This window comes from Camelus bactrianus, chromosome 21 (genome assembly GCF_048773025.1).
Source record: "Camelus bactrianus isolate YW-2024 breed Bactrian camel chromosome 21, ASM4877302v1, whole genome shotgun sequence".
NCBI lineage: Eukaryota > Metazoa > Chordata > Mammalia > Artiodactyla > Camelidae > Camelus > Camelus bactrianus.
In genome coordinates, this window is record NC_133559.1 from 11,767,370 (window position 1) to 11,783,436 (window position 16,067).

The 16,067-nt window shown below is 49.9% G+C and overlaps 1 protein-coding gene across 6 annotated transcripts; it reads right to left on the minus strand.

The window, feature by feature from the left end:
• Window positions 1-920: 920 nt before the first annotated feature.
• On the minus strand, window positions 921-15,934 carry ARHGAP30 (Rho GTPase activating protein 30). 6 transcript variants are annotated; one of them, XM_045517147.2, is made up of 12 exons: window positions 14,925-15,934; window positions 10,292-10,394; window positions 8,202-8,346; window positions 7,245-7,327; window positions 6,983-7,090; window positions 6,274-6,401; window positions 5,608-5,779; window positions 5,425-5,528; window positions 5,269-5,346; window positions 4,626-5,000; window positions 3,582-3,676; window positions 921-3,318 (listed from the first exon to the last, which is right to left on the minus strand). In XM_045517147.2, the coding sequence occupies exons 1-12, from the start codon at window positions 15,019-15,021 to the stop codon at window positions 1,693-1,695; spliced, it is 3,114 nt and encodes a 1,037-aa protein (XP_045373103.1). In that variant the 5' UTR covers window positions 15,022-15,934; the 3' UTR covers window positions 921-1,692. The 6 variants fall into 6 exon arrangements, with proteins under 6 accessions (XP_045373103.1, XP_010953970.1, XP_045373106.1 ...); XM_010955668.3 differs by having other exon boundaries at window positions 3,411-3,676; XM_045517150.2 differs by lacking the exon at window positions 4,626-5,000.
• Window positions 15,935-16,067: the final 133 nt, after the last annotated feature.

Sequence of the window (16,067 nt, forward strand, 5' to 3'; positions counted from 1 at the left end):
CTGCTCCATCTTGATGAGGGCTGAGGGATTCGCGTGTGATGGGGATGTCGCTAGAGGCGAGAAAAAGTAACGTCTGGGGACCCCGGGAGAATGACGCTGAAGACCTAGTCGCTTTAGGCAAGAACGGGAGAAAGACGACTAACTTGTTGCTGCCAACTTTCTGCGGACACGGCTTTTTAAGTTCCAGGCAAAGGGAGTGAGAGAGGCCAGTTTAGAGCAAGCAAGGGACGTCGTGTGGAGGCTCCATCTTTAAGAGGGGCTTTTTTTGGAAGCCATCTTGGATCAGGACTCCTTTTTAAAGTTTACTACTGGAGATTAAGATGTATCTGGGCATACATAGAGCTGGATATACTTGTATTAATGTCAGCGGTCACCCGAATACCCCGAAGGCTTCCAGTTTTTGTGAGGCTCAGAGTTTCTGTGAGAGGTCTGATTCCCATTCTTTTCAGCCCTGACCTACCCTTAATGGGTCTGTAGTAATGTGATGTAGTGAGACTAGTTTAGACTCTGGAGCTAGACAAACTTGGGTTTAAGACCTACCTCTGCCACATCTTAGCTGTAAGAACCTTGGCAAACATCTTGACTTAATTAGGCTTAGTTTCCTCATCTGTAAAATGAAGATACCAGTACCAACCTTATTGAATTGTTAAGTGAACTAAATAAAATCAAGAGCATAGATTCTGTGCGCACATAAAATACCTAGCCTTTCCTGGCAGATAATGAGCATTATGTAAATATGTTTCTCTTCCTCATTTCCTGACCACTATGAACCCAGCTCTAGTTTCAAGTCACAGGTCTCCATGACAACAACTGGGGAAGAGCACCCAAACAATTAAAGCAAAAGAAAGACAACCTTTGGCTAAACATGAAAGTATGATACCTATCACCCAAGACTTTAACAAGAATAATGAGACTCCACATTATTTATGTGTAAAAATACAATTTTTATTCTGAGACATCACCCCCTGGGACCTGTGGCCCCAGCCTGTCCAGAGAAGCAGTCCCAGGGCTTGAATATTGCCAGTCCCCTTCCCTGAAATAGGAAGTTATTCCAAAGGAGAAAGGAGAGGCCAAAGAGATCTATACAAGACCTTTTTCTTTAAGATACAGGGAAGCAGAGGGTGGGGTAGCTGGGAAGGGAGCCAGCCCCTCTAACAAGTACTGAGGCCTTGAAAGAGCTTGTTGGACATGTTCCTCCTAATCAAGTTAAGAGGATCAAGAGGTGTCCAAGGGCTCAAGAGTAGAGCAAGGATGGGTAACTCTACAAGTGTTTGTGTGTAATAGGCTCTGAACTGGCCCTGTCCCCCTACCTCTACCCTGGACTTCCATGATGAAGAGTTCATTGCCTCAGAGGAGGGCAGGAACTTGGCTGGAGTTCCTCTTCATTCTTCATTTTGAGAAAACTTATTTTCCACCTATTCTTTGTTCCATTTGTCCAATGACCCCATTCTGTGGGAACAGGATCTTGGAGACTTTCTTTGGAATCTCCTAAGGATTAAGTGCTTTGTGTCTGAGACAAGCTCAGGTAAACCAACAGAGACAGTGCCTCCCACAGTCAAAAAGAGAAGCTGGAGGGCCAAAACCTATAGAGTTGGGCGCTATAGCTGCTCAGGCTGCAGAAGAGACAGCTAGTCCAAGACCCCAGAGATTCAAGACAACTAGTGTCCCTTTTGCCAAGTGCTCAGATCCTAATCACAGTCCCTCACCTTTACCAGGGTTAGCCTGTGTTTCAAATGCATATGAACGGCGCTGGGGAGGCACAAGGGGGTCAGGGGGCTGGGGTTCTCTGGGGGGTAGACTAAGCCGACTCCGGGGTCCAGACCCTTCTGTGCTTTCATCTGGTAGCTCCAGGCAGCTGAGAGGCCGAGGACAATGGGCGGGGATCATGCTATAGGGGGAGGTTTGGGGGATGAGGCTGTAGTCTCCTCCCCCAGTGCAGGTCTGGGTCCGCCGAACTCCCTGAACTTGAGTCCTCTGGCGGTCCCGGGCCAGGGCCACAGCAGCATCAAAAGAAAGACTACCCCCATTCCTCCAAGCAGAGCGGGAGGCTCGGGACCCTGTTCCCCAGGCCCTTTCCCCAGGAGTCCCATCAAGCCGACCAGGCTTCGGGCATGGGTTTGCTGGTGCCACATGGATCTTGCCACACATTGCACTGGGCATCTTGGCAAACTGTGGTTTGGGGGGCACCACAGGCACAGAGCGTACCTGTTGGACCTGAACCAAGGTGGAAGCCAGTCGCATGCCCACACCAGCAGCTGAGCCAAGGGGACTGGGCTGCCCCTCAGGCTCCATCTCCTCTGGCCGGGGTGGCTGTGGGGCTGCCTGTTCTGTCGCAGAGGACTGGGCATTCCCCTCTTTGGCACTGTCAACCTCCAGGGACTCTACATGTGACCCTTCAGGGAGGGAATCCTCTTCTAAATTGTCACCTCCAGCCCTCTGGTCTCCCTCAGCTTCTCCATCTCCACTTTCCCGTTCCTTGCTGACCTCCCCTGCTCCTCCTTCAGCTGCTGCTTCTGGGATTCTGCTATCTTCACCATCTCCTCGGTCTTCTCTTTCTTCTTGGTCTTCAATCCCCCTCTGTCCTTTTACCTCATCTTCTCTGCCTCCTTCAGCCTCTTGTTTGTGTACAACTTCCCAGCCCTCCTCAGCAGTTTGATTTTCCTGGGCCCCATGCTCTGGGTCCCTTCCAGCTTCTACCTGGGTTTCATCTCCTTCTTCAGCCTCTTCCTCTCTCTCAGTCTTTCTTTCCTTTTCCTTGTCTTTACCCTGCATTCCTCTTGTTTCCTCCACACCTGTAGCTTCCTCCAAACTCTCGTCCTCCTGTTGAACTTTGGACTCCTCTCCCTTGGCCTCTGTCTCCTCTGTCTCTTCCCCGCTTCCTTCTCTCAAACCAACAACCACCTTTTGGCTTCCCTCAGCCTCCCCTCCTTCCTCACTGGCCTCTCCACCCTCCACTTTGCTCTCTGGACTCCCCTCAGCCTCCTCTCTGAGATCGCATCTGCTTCCAGGCTCAGCCTCCTTGTCCTCCCCAACTTCCCAGAATGCCTGCTCTCCCTCAGACTGTCCTGGAGCCTCCTGTCTTCTGCATTCTGCTGCCTTTTCCTCTAGGTTGCCTGGACCCTCCCAGGGTGGGGGTTTGGGCCCCAGCAGGGGACTTAGGTCATCGTAGGCACTCAGGAAGACCTCCTCCCCACTTTCCTCATCTGCTTCAGGCGTGGGGCCAGGGGAGTCCTGAGAACAGCAGCTGGGAGCCAGGACAAACTGCGCCTCATCCAGAGACAGGTCATCCAGGGGTGGCTCCACAGAGAACTCCTCCACCTGTAAGCACAGCATTGTGGCTCAGGACCAGGTGGCCCTGTCCACCCTCCAGAGTCTTTACCACCCCCAAACCCAGCACAGTGCCTCCTTACCTGAGGCCCAACTCCCAGGAGCTCCTCCAGGTAGCCCATCCCAGGGTCGTCCTCCCCAGGGGAGAAAGCTGCTCCTGCTGGTCCTGCCTTGGCCACCTCCCCATCCTCCACCCCCACCCACTCAGGCTCTGAGCCGCTTGAGTCCTCTAGGAAGGAGAAGGAATCCTGCACCTCCTGGGACAGGCAGTCCTCCAGGGCAGGGGCCATGTCCACTGGGCCTGAGTCAGCCAGGGGACCTGGGGCTGGACTTTCCTCCGGCTTCTCATCTGTTGGGAGAGAGATAGTCCCAGGATACAAAGGTCAGGACCAGCCCTGACCTTTGCAATGTGTCTTCCTAGCATTGCTAGTATAGGCCCAGTATTGCCAGCATAGATACTCCATGTAGCTGATTGTCTCAGACCAATATCCCTAACTACTGGCCTATAGTCACCTTTATTGAGCTCCTCCCAGGTGCCAAGCACTGTGCTATACATTTTATAATGCATTATTTTCTTTCCTCCACAAAACAACCCTAAAATATAGGTTATTTATCCTCATTTTACACATGAGGAAGCTGAGACTTAGATTTGTCCGAGGTCACACAAATAAGTGGCACAGCCAAAATTTGAATCCAAGTCTACTTAACTCTATAGCTGTACCCACTGTCTTATGCTGCCTCAACACTCCTCATCAGTGGCGCTTCAGGAACTGGAGTCAGAGCAGAGATCAGATTCCAGCTCTGCCATCTCCTACCAGGTTGCTTAACCTAAGTCTCAGGTTGCACTACTGTAACATAAGGATAACAAAAAACCTATGATAAGATTATGAGAAAATGAAATGAGCTAATGCCTGCAAAGTCCTTAACAAAGCACACAGTAAGCTCTCTACAAATGTTAGCTATTAGTATTAATGTTAGTGTGACTATTACTACTATCTATTATATATTCCCACCTTGTACTTAGTAATCCCTGCTGTGTATATATCTGACACAGGTCCTCATTCTTGGATATATCAGTGATCTGAAGGCTGCCAGAGATCCTCTCTCCATGAATTTCACACAACCTGATAATATTATTGGATTCCCTCAAGCTAAAATCCCGGGAGGCAGCTGAAGGTAACCACCCAAAGCCCAAGGGCTGAGGCTTGTGCCCTTCCCAGGGCAGATCCTCAGCATCAGAGCCTCAGCCTAGAGCTCTAGTCCCCTCTCCCAGTCCTGGGAAATCCCTGGGTCCTCACCTGGGGGGCCAGGGCCAGAGGCAGGGCTTGGCCGGGGCTGTAGGGCAGGATACTCAAGGCTGCGGGTGAAGCCAGCCAAGGAGATGTGAGAGATGTTTGGGGGTATTTTGAGAATACATCTGATGTGTGATGGGAGGTTGACAGCATACGGCTCTGAGATGTGGACGCCAGCACGACGCTGTGCATGGCTGCTGCCCCCAGCACGGACTGCTGACCGCCCAGCTCGTGGTGTGCCTGGCTCAGAGCTGGTGCCACCCCGTGCCTCTGCCTCAAGCTCCTGTTCACCCTCTACTCCTTCCACAGAATCATTCTCCAAGTTCTCCGGCAGCAGTGGGCTTGGCCGAGGGCTGCTGGGTCCCACCAGCCCCTCTGGTTCTGTGGAGGAGAGAGAGGTAGGAATAGCCTAAGCTGCAAGAGGCCTGGACACCTCGGAAAGGCTCTAGAGAGTGTTTTCTGTTTTCTCTAGCTTGGAAGGCACCAGGCCCAGCTTCCCTTAGCCACTACTGCAAATCCATCACAGTCAGCAGGTCAAAGGTCACTCCATCAAAAGATACTTAGGAACCCCCCTTCCTCCCTGCAGATACAGTCACCGGCCATCACTACCCCAGTGCACACACACACAGAGGTACACACCTATACTCACCATCACTGACCTCGGCCACAGCACTCAGTGAGTCCATGCTCTTGGCTGGCCGCAGAGTCCCCTTATCAGATTTGTCCTCTGCAAGACAGGGATGTGTGTAGAGCCAGGGCCTGGCACACCCTCAGCAGAGCTCCCCCTACATCTCCCCAGACTTACCCCTATCCTCAGTCCCCCGTGGGAGTTTACGCTTGGTCTCATGGCCAGAGCGACCCAGATTGAAGATAGATCTCCACTTCCTGACCTTCAGAGACCCTTTCCTCCTGGACAGAATGGAGAAATCTTTGGGGTTGGAGCCTGATGATCATTGCAAGGGAGGAGGACCCAGGAAGGAGGCCTTACTTGTGCTCTGCAATCTCTATGATAGTGTGATAGGGCCGAATCTGTGGGGGTCCATCGCCAGCCTGTAGGATGCTAGGCAGGTGGTAGGGCAGAGACCTGGGCATAAGGTCCTCGGGGCTGCCCAACACCCGGGTTCCAGGAAGTGATCGACATCCACTCTCCACTTCACCACCTAGAAAAAGAAGAGGAGTTGGACAGCCAGGAACAGAGATGGGGGAGGGATCTGGGTACCCACCTTCTCACTGCACCCTCCCACTCACCAACTACCAGGCTAGGGATATACTCAGAGGCCTCTGGAGACAGATCGTCTGTGTCTAGCTCCTCAAGAAGAAGTCCTCGGGGACAAAGAGGTCCAGGAGATCCCAGGACTTTGGCCCAAAAGGCTGAGAGTGGGAATGATCAGTCACTAGCCTTGAGAACCAGGATAGTGATTAAGATGTCAGGCTATGGCCTGGACTGAGAGCAACAGAGGCCTGCTCGAGTCCTGACTGCAGCATTATCTCTCCAAGGTTGTCTCCATGTGATCATGAGAAACATCTTTATGAGACTCAGTTCAATCATGTGTAAAGCAGAAAGACTGAACTAGCTGATCTTGGAGGCCCTCTATAACTCTGACATGACTCCCCAGACAAAGAGTGTGATATGGTGGATGGGAAGGACACTGACCAGAGAGAGCAGCACCCCCAAAGAGCTGGTCCACGTGTGTGAGGATGAACTCGACGACGATGGACTGCACGCGCACCTCCATGAAGGCGGCTGTCCCATTGAAGCCTGAGGCCTCTATGTCCTTAGACCTATGGAGATGTGGAGTTATTCCCCTCCCAGCCCCATTTCTCCCTAAGAATACCATAAACCCTTTCCCCTGCATGCCATTAACCTCATCCCCACCTCTTAATCTACAGTCATGATTTAAGTCTCAAATACCACTTCCTCCAAGAACCCTTCTTGGACACCCTCTTCAGGATTAATCTCTACCTCCTCTGCACACCAGGGAGCCTTGTGTATAATGAATTGCAGGACTTCTTATAGCCTGGCCTGTACCAAAAGGAGTGATATGGAGGCACTTCTCCAACAGAATGCAAGACACTTGCTCAACAAACATTTGACAAGGACCTGCCCTGCTCCAGTCCCTGAGCTCAGTGATATGGTGTAAGAAAACACAAAGGCCTTGCCCTTAGGGACTTCAGTCAAGTTCAGAGACGGGGCTCACATGGGTGAGCTCCAGCCCACTCAATGTAATCATGAGCCTTCCCATTCTCACTGGGTTCCATGAGACCCCTCTCCAGTGCACCCACATAGCCACACCCCACCCTCAGCAGCCTCCCAGGGGTGAGGCTCTGCCAGGATCCCCACACCCTGCTCACACACCACCCACCTCAGCAGGTTAGGGGCCCACACGATGGCCAGGTTGCGGGCGTGCATGTTGGTTTGGGCACTGAATGAGGCCATGTGCACCAAGTGCCGCATGAGAAACTCCAGCGTCCTGCAGAAAGGGGGCATCGTGGGGCAGAGCTCACACAGGGAACCCTCAGGGCAGGGGTAGGTTTGAGGCTGGGGAGCAGGAAGAGCAGTGACAAGTCAAAGCCTGGGCTGAGTGGAGGGAGTCAGGACCCTGGGTGGGGAGGAGCTCCACACACCTGTAGTTTGGGACAGGGAGTTCTCGAAGCACCTCTAGGATCTTGACCAAGCGCTCAGGTTCCAATTGCACTGCCACAGCCTCCTGATTGGGAGGAAGGGTTCAAGAAGCAGCGGTCAATGACCAGCACTGCCCCTGCTTACTCCCCAGTGCTCTGAGCCAAACTCTCAGAAACAATCTGTGCGGGTCCCAGTGCCATCTCCCACTCTGGATGCACACTGACACAGCAGACAGAATTTGGGGCCCACAAGACCTGCAGCTGAATCTTGGCTATGCCACTTAATAGCTTTGTGACGTTAGGCAACTCATTGCCTTAGCATCCTCATCAGTAGTGCTCTGGTACTGGAATACATCAGTGGTTCATCCTGTGAGTGCCCCAGAGGCCATGGAATTATTCCAAGATATCCAGGAAGGCCTCTGCCCACCCGGCCTGGCCTGTGGGGGCTGAATGGTGTCTGCTCCTGTTCAGGATCTCTAAATGACGTTGTGCTCAATAAAATGCAACATAATTTAAAAGTGTTCCTCAATTCAAGATGGCATTTTTGGCCATGAGTTTTCTTATTCAAAAGATGTTCAACACACAATCATAGTTCATGGAGGGCCATGCTTAAGAAAATTTTTGACTTTCTAAAAGAGTTCTCATTCTCTTAAATGTAGGGAAGTTCTGGTCTAGGTGATTTCCAAGGGCTTTCCAGCTTCTATTCTCTGTCTGGCCGCTACTCTCCCCAAGTCTCACCCCCGCCATGTGTGGTCTGCAGGGACAATGAAGAGAAGAGGGACAGGGGAGGGCAGAGGTAGCAGGGCTAGGAGGTCTGTAGGGGAGAAATCTTTTCACGTCCACGTGGTCTCTGTCATTCAGGATTCGTAGTACTCTATCTGGCACTGGACACACCTGGAATGTCAAAACCAGAGCAACCACCCTCAGCCTTCTCTTCCACCCCTCTGCTTCTCAACTCACAGCAAATTTGTCATAGAGCCGGTAAGTGAGCAGGGGGTCAGGCAGTTCTCTGAAATAGGCCTTGCACAAGGAGGAGACGCAGTGAATGTCCTGAAGGTAAACATCTCGCCGCAGGTCTGGCTTCCGCTCAGCCTCAAACTCCTGCCTGGGGAGGTGCAGAGTGGTCAGGAGTGGTGGGGTATCTGGGAGAATGTAGGGATGGGGGCACTATAGGGTTGAGGGTCAGCTTGTATGAAACTTAGAAGGAAGAGGTTGGGGCATATATATACACGAGGCACCAATTATAAGACATTGTATCTGTCAACATGCAGAGTGGATGAGAAATGGGTAAGTGGGTAGGTAAGTGGATCTATGCATGAACAGGGGTATATGTCAAGGCAGTAGCTGTAGGCATGAGTAAAAATGTAGGGCTGTGTAGGAGTCAGGGAGTCAGGGGATGAGCCTAAATGTGTGTTTCTGGATATGTGTAAAAACCAATAAGTGTAGGTCTTAGAAGCAAACGTTAAGTGTAAATCTTCATCACCTCAGATTAGGCAACAGTTTCTTGGGTATGACACCAAAAGCATAAGCAACCAAACTAAAAATAGATAAATTTAATATCAAACCTACAAACTATTGTGTATCAAAGGACACTATCAAGAAAATGAAGACAAACCACAGAATGGGAGACCATATTTACAAATCACAGATTTGATAAGTGTCTAATACCCAGAATATATAAAGAATTCTTACCACTCAAAGGAAACAAACAGGCTAATTTTAAAATGAGCAAAGATTTGGGGAAGGGAGTAGGTATAGCTCAGTAATAGAGCACGTGCTTAGCACTCATGAGGTCCTGGGTTCAATCCCTAGTACCTCCATTTTAATGGTAAAATAAAATGAGCAAAGGTTTTGAATAGATATTTCTCTAAAGAAGATGTTCGACATCGTTAGCTATCAAGGAAATGCAAATACGGATGCAATATCACTTCACACCCATTAGGGTGGCTATAATCAAAAAGACACAATGTAACAAGTGTTAGCAGGGATGTGGAGAAATTGGAACCCTCATACACTGCTGGTGGGAATATAAAATGATGCAACTGCTATGAAAAAGAGTTTGGCAGTTTTTTAAAAAGTTCATCATAGAGTTACCATATGACCCAGTAATTCCACTCCTAGGTATATACTCAAGAGAATTGAAACCATTTGTCCATACAAATATTTGTACATGAATGTTTATAGCAGCATTATTAATAACAGCCAGAAGATAGAAACAACCCAAATAGCCATCAACTGGTGAATGGAGAAACAAAATGTGGTAATAAGGACACACAATGGAATATTATTCAGCCATAAAAATAAATGAATACCAGTACTCACAACATGAGTGAACCTTGAAAACATGCTAAGTGAATAAAGCCAGGCATAGAAGATTATAATTATATGATTCCATTTATTTGAAATGTCCAGAATAGACAAATCCATGGAGACAGAAAGTAGACTAGTAGCTGCCAGGGGCTGGGGAAGAGAAATGTGGAGTGACTGGTAATGGGTACAGGGTTTCTTTGGGGGTTGATGAAATGTTCTGAAATTAGATAGTGGTGGTAGTTGCGCAACCTTGCAAATATACTAAAAACGACTAAATGGTACATTTGGGGGGTAATATTTATTTCCTTTATTTATGTATTATCATTATTATTTTTTATTTAATGGAGGTACTGAGGATTGAACCCATGACCTCGTGCACGCTAAGCAAGCACTCTACCACTGAACTATACCCTCTTCCCCCTTAAATGGTACATTTTTAAATGATAAATTTTATGGCAAGTGAATTATATCTGATTTTTTTTCAAAGCTGGGTGGGTGCCTATGGGAGTGGAGATGTGTGTTTGTGTGTGTGTGTGTGTATTTGTGTGTGTGCACGCACACACACATGCATGCATGCATGCTAGCCTGTGGGGAGTGCAGAGCATGGTCTCAACATTTCCTAAGGAGACAAGACCTCCTCCCTTGGACAGTATCTAGCATGTATGTTTCCTTCTCCTCACATCGTCTCCCCCTCTGGCTCCCTGGGGGCAACCAAGTCCTCCCCTCACTGCCTGACTCACCGGAGCTTCTGGATGTTGGAAGAGACCCCTGAGAGGCGGTAGATCCCATCCACCACTCCATACTCCTCCACAAACTCGGCACAGCTCCTTAGCACCTGGGGCACTGGGGATACAGATCGGGCAGAGAAAGAGAAATCAGAAGGTCTGGGAGATCAGAGACTCTAGGGCGTCTGAGAAGTGGACGCACCAGGGATGAGGGTTTGGGGAGATTGAAGACAAAGCTCATGGAACAAAAACTTGTCAGAAAGAGTCTTACAGGACATCAGCTCCCATCTGCCAACCTGGTACATTCTCTCTGCCCTTTGGGTCTAGAGTCTCAGCATAAATCCCCACAGTGTGGGGGAGCTCACTGCCTCTCCAGACTGCCCTTTCCCATTAGAAAGTTCTGCCTGTGTTGGCCTGAAGTTTGTCTCTCTGGAATTACTAGTTGCTACTACAGAAATTTTTAAAGGGGCAGCAATCTGCTTGGAAGAGGACTCAGGGTAAAGGACTGGTCTTAAAGGTGTGTTTATGTAACACTGTACATAAGGTAAAGGAATATTCACTGTTCCGACCAACCATAATGGAACAGAGCTGATGGGCATTACAGTTAAGCACCTCCCCCACTGGTAAGTGAGTGCACAGATGTTAGATCTATCATAGGAAGGTACTCAGAATTGTGACAGACCTTCAAACAGGTCAGTTCAGGAGAGAAGTGCCTTTGTGCCAAGCACTGCGCATGAGACAAAAAAACTGAGGATCAAAGATAATGAGTGTTCAGTACCACTCAGCTAGAAACAGGATTCAAATCAAAGATGCAAAAAGCAGTATTATCTCTCCCTACCTCAGACCCCTCTCCAGTTACTAGACTGTAAGCTCCTTAAGGACAAGACCTAAGTGTGACCCATCTTGCTTTTCCTCATATTATCTGTTATGGTGTCTCAGTCATGGGAAATCCTCAGAAACCATGTATTGAATCTCATCTCCACAAGGTCACATAGTTATCTTTCTAAAGCACTTCCATGCCTTAAATCCTTTGCTACATATGCACTCTGCTCCACCCCTATCTTCAATGCTTACCTTACGGATACAGAATAAAATAGGAACTCCTCAACATGGTATACTGTATAAGACCTTCACAAACCAGGTCCAGCTGCCATTCCAGCCTTAGCTCCAGCCAGTTCCCTGATAAACCTTATGAGCAACCCATGGTACCATCACTCATGTTATTCCCTTGCCTAGGAATGCGCTCCTCTCTGTCTCTGCCTGGTGAGCTCAAACATACCTCAAACATCATCTCCAATTCTGAACTCTTTTCTTGTCTCTGTATTATAGTTCCCACAGTCCTTTGTTTATATCTGTACTATCATACTCATTGCACTTTGTTATGATTAGTATATTTTGTATCTATACCTTCTGACAAATAGTAACATACTCCCCAGCATTTAGCACAGTGTTGAAACAGAGCAGGTGCTCAACAGATGTTTATTAAGTTACTCAGTGAATTAGTCAATGAACTGGAGATTTAATAGAGAATATTGCCTAAGACAAAACATTGAGTCCAATTACCTGAGACTCACCAAAGAAATCCCTGTCTTGTGTTACTGTCAGAAAAAGCTGTGTTTCTCCTAAGCCACCTATTTTTTTTCTTATGGGCTTTATGAATTTTATACCTGATTGTTTACCTCTCTAACTACCAGGGAGCTCAGAGCCCATATCTGAGAACCAACAGAACCACCTGAGATGCATTTCTGGGTACTGATCTTACCCTTCTTGTTTTCCCTTCAACTTAATTCCTTCAGTCATTTATTCTTTTTGTAGTTTAGGGTTTTGGAGGTCATCCATCCTAAGCTCTTTGTGGAATTAAATAAGAAGAAATACAGACTGAAAGAAATCAATAAACCCATCAACCACTATTTTAAACTCTCCTTATATGACCTGGTATCCACACCCTTTGCCCTCCTGCACCCCAGAGCCAGGGCTTGGGTGAGACAAGGAAGGAAGGTATGGAGGGTACAAAATTTAAGGAAACACTCACTCTTAGGGTTGTGTAAGAGCCACTGTGCACATGCACGATCTTGAGACTGAATGCCTCCTTAAGAAGGAGGCACCTAGGGCACTTGCCCCGCCCTTAGAGTGAAAGAATCCTTAAATTTTGTACTCAAGTCACCTCCCTTGCCTCACCTTGGTCCTGGCCCTGCAGTCCACCATCCATCCCTTCAGGATCTACGCCCATTTGCCAGGGTCTCCCTGATCTCAGGTTCCCAGCACTGAATGCAGAGATGGGACAGTCCCTCCTGGTTCAAGCTGATGCTCTACTCTTGGGAGACTAATGCTACCCCAACTCTTTTGGCCATCACATTACTCTTGTTGACTCATAAATAGTTTGCTGTCACCTAAACCCCAGGTTCTTTTCACTTGAACTCCAACCAAGCCAGATCTTCCTCATCCCATCCTTCTCTGTTGATTTTGAACCTCCACAGAAGGCTCTTAAAGAAGGCATTCAAGAGCCTAAGGAGTCAGAGCCATAGATGAAATGAGTCAAGGAGATGGGGGAAGAGATGACAGAGTAAGAGAGATGGCAGAGTCAAGGATATAGAAAGAAGAGAAATGAGGTCCAGAGATAAAAGTTAGAGACAGAGTTGGGGTGGTAGAGTCAAAGGAATAGAGACATCAAGGAAATGGGGGTGAGTCAGGGAGGAGGACCTGAAGCTTGGGGGAGCCTGGAGAATCAGAAACCTAGACGAGGTATCAAACAGATAAAGATTAGGAAAAGGAAGAACTCAATACATATAAGGGCTTGGGAAGGAAGAGATCCACCAAGGGCAAAGAGCTGGGGGAGGGTGCTGATATCAAGCAAGGATGCGGAAAACCGGCATAATCAGGGAGGATAAATTAACCAGAAACACAGCTCTCTGCTAGCCTGGGTTTTCATTTTCACTGGGTCTTGGCTTAAAGAGAGGCGCCGTCACTGGCCTCTCTCTGTCTTTCCACTATCCACCTGTCTGTGCCAGGAAGAGCTGGGGGAGGGGAAGAAGGCTGCCACTGCTGCTCTGGTACCCAAGATACTGGCCCACCCTTGGGCTCAGCGAGGTGCTGGTGAAGGGCAGGAGGTATCTCTCTCTCTCTCTGAGATTCACCAGGATCAGGACACAACAACCAGATGTCTATTCCTTGCAGAGAACATGCTCCTCACCTGGGGATGCAGACAGAGGCCAGGAAGAGTTACAGGAGTGGGATCTGGGCTGGCTGTGAGTTCTGTGTTTCCACAAGAGGTTGGCCGGGGCAGGGTGAGGGGGGTGCACAGGAAAGGACAGTGCCAGGATGACGAAGCTAAACTGAGGGTTTGCAGAGAACTGGAAGAACATCAGCCCAAATTAAATCATGTGGCCCTTGGCCAAGAGTCATCATTCTCAAGAAGAATCCCTTGTAAAGGAGTCAGCTTTGCACTGGCAGCTGGGCTCTGCTCCATGAGAAGAGAAAGGCACAGAAAAGCCACTTCAGCTATTTAATACTATTTCTTGGGACCCTGGGCTTTCCCTTAACCGAGCCCAGTGGGGATGGGGGCCTCTGGGGGAGGAGAAAAAGGGAAGGAGGTGTCTGGGGACACATGGGCGGGGCTAAGAGCAGGAAATGAGTTGGGAACCACTATCACCCTTCCTCCACTGCAGGCACCACAGCCCAGAGCAGAGGACAAAGAGGAAATGACAGATTGGGGTGGGGTGGGGGTTGGGGGAAAGAATCGTGCATTTCTTTGGGAGGAGCTCAAAGTACCAAAAACAAGCTGGGCTGGGCAGCCGGGATACCTGTGTTCAATTCCAAATAAAATCAATAAATGTTTTTGTGTGTCTACTCCACACTACGCACAGTCAGGAGCCCGACCTTGTCCCTGGTCCTGCTGGTGTCCAAGACCCCTCCAAGGTAACTCAGCGAGGATGCTAGGCAAGCTACACACACACCCACCCTCTGCTGCCCCCTCTACCCATCTTCACACCAGATCTCAGGCCATCTCTCTTACTCCGCTGGTGTTCCCCATTTTAGCAGCTTCTCTTCTCGCCCACCATTTTGAACCTGTTTCTCCTTTGCTCAGGAAGAACAGGAGACTCACAGAGACTGTGGGAGGGAGCTAACCCCACCCTCCATCCTCACCTGTGGCCCAACAAGGCTGCAGAGGGACCAGAGCCTATGTCTCCCCTAGTGCCATCCTCAGACTCTCCAAGAGCCGTTCTCCGGTCTCCTTTCATTCAAACACAAGGAGCATCCACTGCCCCTTCAGCCACTCATCTCCTGACTCTGCCCCTTCAGCCCTACTCCCTGTCCCCAGTTGTCATCTTCTCACTACTGTTTCTTATACCTCTCCTGGGTTTCCAATCTCTCCATCTTCTCCCCTCAGGGCTCTCTCAGTGCTCCCATTTTCATCCCCAGACTCTTTATCCCCAGGTAGTCACACAAGAGAGCTCCCCTGCCCTCTTCACGGAGCCACATTTCCTGCCTGCTTGCTCATCAGCCTCCTGGGTGGTGACCCCAAGCCACTGCCCCTTCTCTGCCCATGAACTCCCAGAAGCTGCTTCTGTACCCTCAGACTCGATCAGGTTGAAGAAGGTCCATGTACCTCCCCATCCACCCAACAGCAGCTCCAGATTGGCCTCCTTACCCTCCTGGCCTGAGTGCTGCAGGTGTTCCTGCAAGTCACACCCAAACACCCGTTCCTTCGAGCTGCCCTTCTTCTTTCCTTTCTGCCGAGACTTCATGGCCGGAGCCCCAGGGCTCTGGCCCAGCCACCTCTGGCCCCCACGACCTTTGCCCTACCAGTCCCCCATGGGATCCCAAGCCAGCCTCTGGGCTTGGCCCGGCCCCAGGGGGCAGGGCTCGGAACTGGGGGTGGAGGGTGGCCTGGGCAACGGGCAGCAGCTCCTGCCGCTGGGGCCCCGGCCGCACGGAAGTTGCTGTGGAAGAGGAAGCTCCCGGGACCCCGGCAAGAAACTGTGTCTCGTGGCCTGGACTGGCACTCGCCCTTCTCGCCCCACTCAGCCCTGGGGGGGGGGGGGCAGGAAGCTGTGCAGCTCCTTAAACCCGCTTCCTGTTAGAGCATCTTTGCAACCACAAGGCTTGGGTGGGGGAGGTAGCTGACATTCACACCCTCACCCATCACTGGGACTTCACTCATTGGTCAAGAGGAGGTGATGTCAGAGCCCTAGGGTAGGGTGTTAGTGCCTGGGGCGTGAACAGGTGACTGACACCCTTGGAGATCAGAATTCTGGGGTCTGGGTGGAGATCCAAGATTTGCCTAGGAGCAAGGAGGCACAGGGCTGTGCAAGGCACGCCGAGGAGGGAGAATGCCCAGGTTCTGGCCCTGACAGGCCTATATACTCAGTAAGTCACATTACTTCGAAGAGTCTCAGTTTCCACACATATAGAAAAGTGAAGGGACTAGACTTAGTGATCTTTAAATCCTTCCAGTTCTAACATCCTGGGGAACTCATTTGAATTTCGGGTTCTTTGTCTGTAAAAAAGTGTACCCTGCTGTCTACTTTCTGGGCCTGTTGTAGTGAGACTCCAGTACAATACAGGATATAAAATATTCCCCACTAAGGCACTGGAAGGGGGCTTAGCTCCACTATCCTACCTGGGGCCTCTCAGAGATGGCCTAAGAGCTTGTGGAGGCCATTTCTTCCCCCCCCCCCCCCCCCAGCTCCAGGCATCCTAACTCCTCCCCTACCTGGAACCACAGGGAGAAGGGTGCAGAGACAGGGACGGCAGAGGTTCAGGACTTACACAGTTTACAGGGCAAGACAGG

What these genes read in the sequence shown, in the direction of transcription:
- ARHGAP30 (XM_010955668.3), bottom strand. Translation starts at nt 15,021, where the DNA reads ATGAAGTCTCGGCAGAAAGGAAAGAAGAAGGGCAGCTCGAAGGAACGG. An exon ending in ACGGGGGACTGAGGATAGGG is followed by an intron (nt 5,347 to 5,424) that starts GTAAGTCTGGGG and finishes CCTGTCTTGCAG; the next exon opens with AGGACAAATCTGATAAGGGG. An exon ending in TGTGGCCGAGGTCAGTGATG is followed by an intron (nt 5,001 to 5,268) that starts GTGAGTATAGGT and finishes TCTCCTCCACAG; the next exon opens with AACCAGAGGGGCTGGTGGGA.